Source organism: Malania oleifera, chromosome 2 (genome assembly GCF_029873635.1).
Source record: "Malania oleifera isolate guangnan ecotype guangnan chromosome 2, ASM2987363v1, whole genome shotgun sequence".
Lineage (NCBI taxonomy): Eukaryota > Viridiplantae > Streptophyta > Magnoliopsida > Santalales > Ximeniaceae > Malania > Malania oleifera.
The window spans coordinates 51,873,105-51,881,834 of record NC_080418.1 but is presented as its reverse complement, the minus strand read 5'-3'; the positions used below and the strand labels follow the sequence as shown (position 1 = coordinate 51,881,834).

The following is an 8,730-nucleotide window of genomic DNA, read 5'->3' as shown; positions in this document are numbered from 1 at the left end:
TTCTAAGGTCCTTTCTCATTCATGGTTTGTTTGAACTTACGTAGTAAATCATACATGTGATGTGTGTGAGCTTATTACAAACCAAATACTTACTTACTATTATAGACCAATTAAATATATTACAATGCTGAATTATAAATTGGTCTTCATGCTTTACTTGCTTTGTGCACATCTTTATCTTAACATTCTTAGTTCCTATACAAAAACTCAAACACTCATTAGATACAATGAGTATTTGTCATAGTCAAAACCGGGTGTGACCAATAGGGTCAACAGAAATTAGTACCCAAGCCTGAAAATCATTCGACTATAGGAACTAAATGGGTATTTAGAAATAAAAAGGATGAAAATGGTATAATCACTAGAAACAAAGCTAGACTTGTAGCAAATGGGTACAATCAAGAAGAAGGGATAGACTATGATGAAAACTTTGCCCCTGTAGCTAGAATGGTGCTATCAGAATGTTGTAAGCCTATGCTTCCTACAAAGAATATAGGTTATACCAAATGGATGTCAGAAGTGCATTCTTGAATGGGTATATTAAAGAAGAGGTATATGTTGAACAACCCCCCAGTTTTGAAGATATTAAAAATCTTAATCATGTATTTAGACTAAATAAGTCTTTGTATGGACTAAAACAGGCCCGTAGGGCTTGGTATGAAAGACTTAGTGGATTTCTAATTCAGAAGGGATTTTCAAGAGGAAGAATTGATAGTACCTTGTTCGTTAAAAATAAGGAAGATGATATACTTTTAGTTCAAATCTACGTAGATGATATAGTATTTGGTGTTTCAAATGAGCATCTATGTAAAGAGTTTGCAGAGTGTATGCAAGAAGAATTTGAAATGAGCATTATGGGGGAATTAAACTATTTTCTAGAACTTCAAATCATAGAAGTAAAGAATGACACTTTTATAATTCAATCCAAATACATAAGAGAAATGATACAAAAGTTTGGTATGGAAAATAGTAAACCCATAGGAACACCTATGAGTACCACCATCAGCCTAGACAAAGACGAAAAGGGATAGATACAAGGCACTATAGATGTATGATTGGAAGTCCATTATATCTAACATTTAGTAGAACCAACATAATGTTTAGTGTGTGTATGTATGCACATTTTTAATCAGCACCTAAGGAATCACATCAAATAGCTGTTAAAAGAATCCTAAGATACTTAATAGGCACTATGGACTTAGGACTATGGTATCCTAAGGACACCGGTTTTGAAATGATTAGTTATTCAGATGTAGACTATGCCAGTTGTAAGATAGATAGAAAAAGTATAAGTGTCACATGCCACTTCTTAGGAAGATCTCTAGTTTCTTGGTTTTCTAAGAAACAAAATTTTGTGGCTTTACCAACTGCTAAGGCCGAATATGTAGCAGCTGGTAGTTGTTGTGCGCAAACACTTTACATGAAACAACAATTAAGAGATTTCAATTTGAAATACACAACTGTACCAATTAAGTGTGATAATACGAGTGCGATTAATATATCTAAAAATCCTATTTCACACTCAAGAACAAAGCACATTGACATAAGACACCACTTCCTAAGAAATCATATTAAAAAAGAAGATATCATTCTAGAATTCATCAATACAAATGATTAATGGCCTGATATCTTTACTAAACCACTCTCATAAGATAGATTTATAACCATTAGAAGAGAGCTTGGTCTACTACACAGTAGAAAACAAACTAAAAGGACAAGGCTTAAAGAAAAATCAACAGTCAGCCAACTGACTCTAAGGTTAGCCGACTAACTTAAGTGTTTTTCTTTTGGAATAGAAGCCAATCAGCCAATTGCCCCTGAGGTCAGCCAACTAATTGAGGTAAATTGCCTTGAACCAGAGAGTAGTCAACCAACTGACACTGAGGTTAGCCGACTGACTGACAGAGCAACCCTGGACTTGTTTGTGAAACTTAAACTTGTCAATCAACTGACCTAGGATTTATCTCTTTGCGTGATCTGAGTTTGTATAGAAGTGTACTTTGATGTGTTGCATAATATAATACTTAGCTTGGATTTCTTTCCTTGTTGTTTGAAAAATAGGCTCATGATATGTGATATGCAGCATGCTACATGTGTATGTTTTAAAATTGGCAACTTGAAATAGATATTTTGAAAATCTGAGCATAAAATTATTAAGTATGAAACATGATTTTTTACCATGTATGCTTATGATCACATGAATAAATGAAAATTTGGCATCTAGGAGAAATGCATGATAAAACATTAACAAGGATATCTATGATGCAAATTGGAATCCATGAATATATCAATTGGTATCTAAGTTATTAATTGGTATTACTTCATATTTGAGCAATTCAACATAATTTTGTGCATGAAATGATACTTACACTCTTACTATGATTTTGAAATTGAATGCCAAATATGAAAACAAACATGACTATTTGACTATTGTAGCATACTACATTGTAATATATTGAGAAACATAACATTTTATGTTCATTTAAATTTTTACCCTTTTTGATTGATGTCAAAAGGGGGAGTAGTATTTGAGCAAAAATTGTGATTTTGGCATGATTAAGCATGCATGATATTGAATCTTTAAGCATGTTTAGCATGATAGTGAAAAATCATATTCGAGCATGTTGAGCATGATATGAAATACTAAGCAATGAGCATGATTGGTCTTGAAACTACAAATTGTTCAAATAAAGCTTATTGTAAAGGGGAGTAGAATAATGCTAGTTGTAAGGGGGAGATTTTTTTTTTATGCTTATTAATATTTTTTACTCCTCATTTATCATCATAAAAAAAGGAGAGATTGTTGGCCTAACTGGGCTTTTCAATCTTATTTTGATGATAACAAAATGAAGGATGCTTTAACAAGTGTTGATGAGTAATTTGATTTCAAATCTAGGTAAAAGGACACTCACGGTTAAACATGGAGGTAAGCTGAAGACCAATATCATTCTAGTGAAAGCTCCTCAGAATATTGATGCAATGAACGACAAGTGAAGAGGTTAAAGGTTAAGCAAATCTTGAAGTCAAAAGTGAACCTAAAGAGGCTGAAGGACTTAGAGATTTAGGAGACCAAGCTTAGAAGGAGTTTTGTAAGTACTTCAAAGTCAATGCTCTTTAGATATGTGAAGCTCCTTAAGAATCAAAGACCTATTATTTGAAAAACTCTTTAAAATGGTTTTAAAATGTTTCAATTAAGTTTTTCAAGTAAACTAGAGTTTTAAAAAAATCAAAAATTGGAAAATGTTTGAAAATGAGATCTGCCTAGCCGACTGACTAGTTTTGAACATGGCTCAGTCATCCAACTAATAAGTAAACTTCAGAAAAGTTAACTGTCCAGCCGACTAACTTAAATGAACTACAAAGGCCCAACCGACTTAGAGTGCCCAACTGACTAACTAATTTGAACGTGGTTCAGTCAGCCAACTGAAAATTAATCTAAATTAATTTTTGAAAGTCAAAATGGTGTCAGCCGCTTGTCCATCCGATTGACTAGTGCAAAAATGACCTAGTCGAGTGGGTAGCCGACTGACTCTACGGGGAATTTCAAATTTCAAAAACGTGTGACAAATCTTTCAAATTTAATTCCTTGAATTTATATTTTTTGAAAAATTGCCTAAATGGTCTGTATTAAATGAGGAAATATCTTTCAAAAGAAGTCTATAAATACCACCTTTCATCAATGAAAAATGAGAGACAACAAAAGAAAAACAAGCTAAAAAATAAAATGAGCAATACGCCGAAGCTATATATGATCCCTGCACTAAAATTCTCCTTAAATTCTTTTTGCTCACATCATTTTGTTGGAGAAAAATTTTACGATATTGGTGGATTGAAAAACCAAATATTGGTTCTGAGTTGCATCTAAATTTTTATAAGAACCATTGGTGACTTACAAACGTTTAAAGCTTCACATTTTCTATTTAGCTTTGGTTTTTGAAGTACGATTTAGAATTTAATTTGTACAACCCGTTCTGAATTATGAGAGTGTTTTTGTACGCATATCTATTTCTTTCATCTTAATCTTTGATGGTTCAAAGGTTTGTTGGATCGTTGGACCAAGTACGGGTTGGTGCTTGGAGAGGTTTCTCTTCCTAAAAAAGAGGGTAATTGTTGTCACTACAAAAAATGAGGTTATTAGTGATGGTTCTAAACCGTCACTAATACTCACAAAACCGTCACTACTAGTTTTAATGTCGTTCTACGAGTATTAGTGACGGTTTTCAATTTGTCACTATACCTGCCGTTACTAATACTTATTAGTGACGAATATTGAAAACCGTGACTAATAATAGAGTATTAGTTACGGTTTAAATCCGTCACTACTAATATCGTATTAGTGACTGTTCCAATCCGTCACTAAAGACCGAAATCCGTCACTATAGATTAAAGACAAGATTGATCAAAAATCGTCACTAATGCTCAATTATTAGTGACGGTTTTAAATTCCTCACTAATTCTTTATCATTAGTGACGGTTTATATTCGTCGCTATTGCTACATTATTAGTGACGGTTTTATATTCATCACTATTACTGCATTAGTAGTGACGGGTCCTAAACCGTCAGTATTGCTACATTATTAGTGACGGTTTTATGTTCGTCACTATTACTGCATTAGTAGTGATGGGTTCTAAACCGTCACTATTTGTCTAGTAATAGTAACGGTTTCAAAATCATCACTATTGCTCTTTAGTACCGTTACTTATGACTTTAGTGGTGGTTTTAAATCGTCATTAAAGACATAGTACTAGTGACGATTTTAAAACCGTCACTAATACTTAAATTGCTCAATTAATACTAATGTGTATTTTTTTCCAATTATTAATTCCTGTAAAAATCTGATTCAAATTAATTCCTATAAAAACCATAATTGCAATTCAAATTTAAGTACAAATATATTATACAAATTCAAATACAAATATATTATACAAATTCGAATTTAAATACACAACATTATAAAAATTCAAATTTAAATACATTTCATTTGTTCAGATAAAAAAAAAATGGAAAGTTACATCCGAACGGCATGACATCGTCCTGACGTTATCACAATTGCAAACCCTACAAATTAAGAAAGTTAAAAAAATTAGTATACGGTTTTTGAAAATAAATCACTACGTAGCAGATATACAGGCATGAAAAATAAATCACATCAACATCAAATTGTAGAGGAGGAAATAATCCACCCCTCAATCAGTACACACCAATACAAAGAATGAAAAACACAGCAACAATGCAAATTAGGCAGCGCACACTTGCACAAAGCAACACTGTAGAACTTCAAAGGTTGAGTTCAAAAAGCAGTCACGACTACAGAATTCAATATTCCAGGAGAAATCACAGATATACATATCCTCGAATAACTGCAGGCACTTAAGCAGCTGTGCTGACACTCAATAAACAATCTAGCAGCAGGTTGAAGCATTTGCAAGCAGGGCTAGGTGATCACGTACACACACACAACATCATTACAATATCTTCACTTGGCAACCAATTAGAAGAAGAATCAGAAACATTTGTAAGTTGTCTTATGCTGAGATAATGCATTGAAGATGTATTTTGGATTGCCACAACAACCTTGAGGCTTTGAAGGACATAATGTGAAATTTAGTGTCACTCCTAAAAATCTTTTTCCAAACAGAACTAGAGAGGAGTTTCTCAAGATGTATGCTGATATTCTAGAAAGTAAATTTTTCTTTTCATTGTTCTCATTGGTTAATTACATTGATTCTAGGGCCCATATCTAAACAAACAAAGGACTCACCTGCAAAGAGTTTTAGGGGATGACAATGTATTGATTGTCAAATTTGCTAATAGAGAGATAGACCTTGCACTTCGGCGACCTATTCTGGTAATCATTACACTACCTACAAAAGTATTGCAAAGGAAGGAATTCTTGTAGGTTTACGTCGTTATCGATTTTTTGGTGAGTTTTTCTTCTCCCATTCATTCATGCTTTTGGTTTGGTTTATTTTGAAAATTTATGTTGATGAATTCTTTTAAAAAAGAATGATTGATAATATGGGTTTTGAATTTTAAGCTTAATCTTGACTCGGTGGCAAGCTCCCTTAAAGCTTTGAACTAATCAATATAAAATATGGAATGAACCCCTTGGCTTTTCTATTATGCTATTTGGAATGAGGATTCTTCTGTTTAGTGAATTCTAAATTTTGATTAGGAAAAGAAATAAACACAGTTACTTTCCTTTTTAATATATTTTATCCTTGTTGAGATGGGGATTCTTATTTTCCCCATCAACCCATTTATCACTTTAAACTCAAGCTTGTCTCAATTAAGCTCGAGTTGATAATAAAGTAGTATTCAACACTTTACACTTTTATACGATATATATATATATATATATCACTTAAATAATATTAAAATAGTAAAAATATGAATGCTTAATTAGGCTCGCATATGCCATTACAAATATTAAATTCAACTTGTCAAACTACTCAAGTAGAATCAAGATGAGTTGAGTTCTAGCACAAATTGAGCATGGTTACACCCCTAGTTGCAGGTCAACAATGTAATCAAACCTTTAAAAAACATAGGCATGGTATTTTTTTGCATTGAAACTGATGGGCTGGTTTTTTACTAGGGTTCTCACATTTGGTTGTAATGAATTTGAAGCACTTCAAGCGCTTTAGAATTAATTTACAAGAATTATGTAGATGCCACAGGAAATGAAAAACCTTGCTTTAAAAAATATAGTGCATCTTGTTTAATCTAGAAGCTGCCAGTGGAATCCCCATATATCTAAATGGGAATCCCCTATCTTGAAAGTCTGTAAGCCTTTTGATTTGTTCTAGTTCTAGTGGTTTAATTCCAGTATGCAATATATTAGATTTCAAATTATTTACAAACAATCCTAAGCACTTTGAGAATTTTCCAAGATAGTTTAAGAGCAATTCAACAAATCACCCCTTGAAAACAAGATCAGATAATCAGCAAATGCAAGATGAGTGATCTTTAACTGTTCACATTTTGGATGGAATCAAAATTTTTCATTGTTGTCTAATCCCATAAGAAGTCTAGAAAGATACTCCATTCCAATCACAAACAATAGGGGGGAAAGAGGCTCCCCTTGTCTAAGACCTTTCCTTCCTTCAAAATAGCCATGATATCCCCCATCAATGGATAAGGAGTAGCTGGTAGTAGATATGCATTGTGTAATCCAATTAACCATGACCCCTGGAAAATTTAGCTTTTCCAACATTTCTTTTATAAATTTTCAGGACATCATATTGTATGCTTTTCTTAGGTCCACCTTTAACATACATATGGGTGAAACCTTTTTTCTAGAGTACTTTCTTACAATCTCTTGAGCAAGGTAAATGTTTTCCACCATACTTCTCTGTTTGATAAATGCAGATTGTGCTAGATTCACAATATCCTCAAGAACTGGTTTGATTCTGCCTACAATTACTTTGGCAATATCCTTGTGTATTATGTTGCAGCAACAAATGGGTCTATAATCTTAAACAATGTCAGCATGCTTAGACTTTGGAATTAGAGCAATCACTGTATGATTTATCTGGCTTCAATAAATTCCCCATTTCAAAAAACTCTTTGACAGCTAGTGTAAATTCTTTCCCCCAATTATATTCCAAGACTTCTTGAAGAAACAAGTATTGTATCCATCAGAGCCAAGTGACTTTATATCCCCTATACTGAATACAACATTCTTTATCTCTTCATCTGCAATAGGGGCAATCATTTGTGCAGCCTGATTATCATTGATTATCTTCCCTCTCTTAACAATTAGTGGGTTGATAGCCTCAGTTACCTCGTTTTTACCTAGGAGTTTTTTATAGTATTCTAGAAACTCCTCCACCACTTGCTTTTGGGAAGTAGTTCTATCCCTATTTTCTTTCTTAACTGTAACAATATGGTTCCTACTTACTTTCCTCCTTATTAGAGCATGAAAGAAAGAAGTGCTCTTATCACAGTCTCTTAAATATTTAGCTTTTTCCAGTTGAGCCAAGAAAATATTGTTTGCCTCTGTAAGTCTACTAGCTTCCCTTTTCTTCGATACCAATCTACTTTGAAGTTCTTCATCTGAATGATTATCATGCAACATTTTTTGCATCTCTAAGATTTCATTTAAAGCATTTTATGTTCTTATTGTGATATGGGAAAAATGTTGAGCATTCAGACTCCTTAAAGGTTGCTTCAAAGCCCGCAGTTTGTTTATAAATCTGAAATGAAGATGGCCCTGATCTCTCATCTCCTAGCCCTTCCTGATTACTTCGTGATAACCACTGTGATTTACCCACATATTAAAAAATTTAAATAGCCTTCTCCCAGATTCCTGTTCCTTAAATACAGAAACATTACACAGTGAGTGGTCTGAGTATAGTCCTAGAAATTGAAACTCAATGTGTGTTACAAAACTAGATAAAGTCTAGTTGGTATTTACCATAGCTCTGTCTAGTTTACACCAAACATTACCATTCGTCCAAGTGAGGAAGCTACCAGAGGAGTTAAGGTCAGTAAGCCCAGCCTCCATTATAGACACATTAATGTCCTTCCCTTCGTAATTTGTTAAAGGCACCATTCTGTTTTTCCTCATTTGAAATCACATTGTTAAAGTCTCCCATAACCAACCATGGTTCAGATGTCATCTAGATGAACTGAATAAGCTCCTGCCACAATGGTCTTCTTGCAACTATAGTGTTAAAACCATAGACAAAAATCACTACAAAACTGTTAGCTGTAATAGAACAATT

At 33.3% G+C, this 8,730-nt stretch overlaps 1 protein-coding gene across 1 annotated transcript; it reads right to left on the bottom strand.

The window, feature by feature from the left end:
- Positions 1–7,577: 7,577 nt before the first annotated feature.
- LOC131148186 (uncharacterized) lies at positions 7,578–8,090 on the bottom strand. The gene has a single exon (XM_058097914.1). It carries the CDS (start codon positions 8,088–8,090, stop codon positions 7,578–7,580), a length of 513 nt encoding a protein of 170 aa, XP_057953897.1.
- Between the last annotated feature and the right edge of the window lie 640 nt (positions 8,091–8,730).

Bases quoted from the DNA above. Each gene is read 5' to 3' on its own strand.
- LOC131148186 (XM_058097914.1), bottom strand. From the start codon at position 8,090: ATGCAAAAAATGTTGCATGATAATCATTCAGATGAAGAACTTCAAAGT.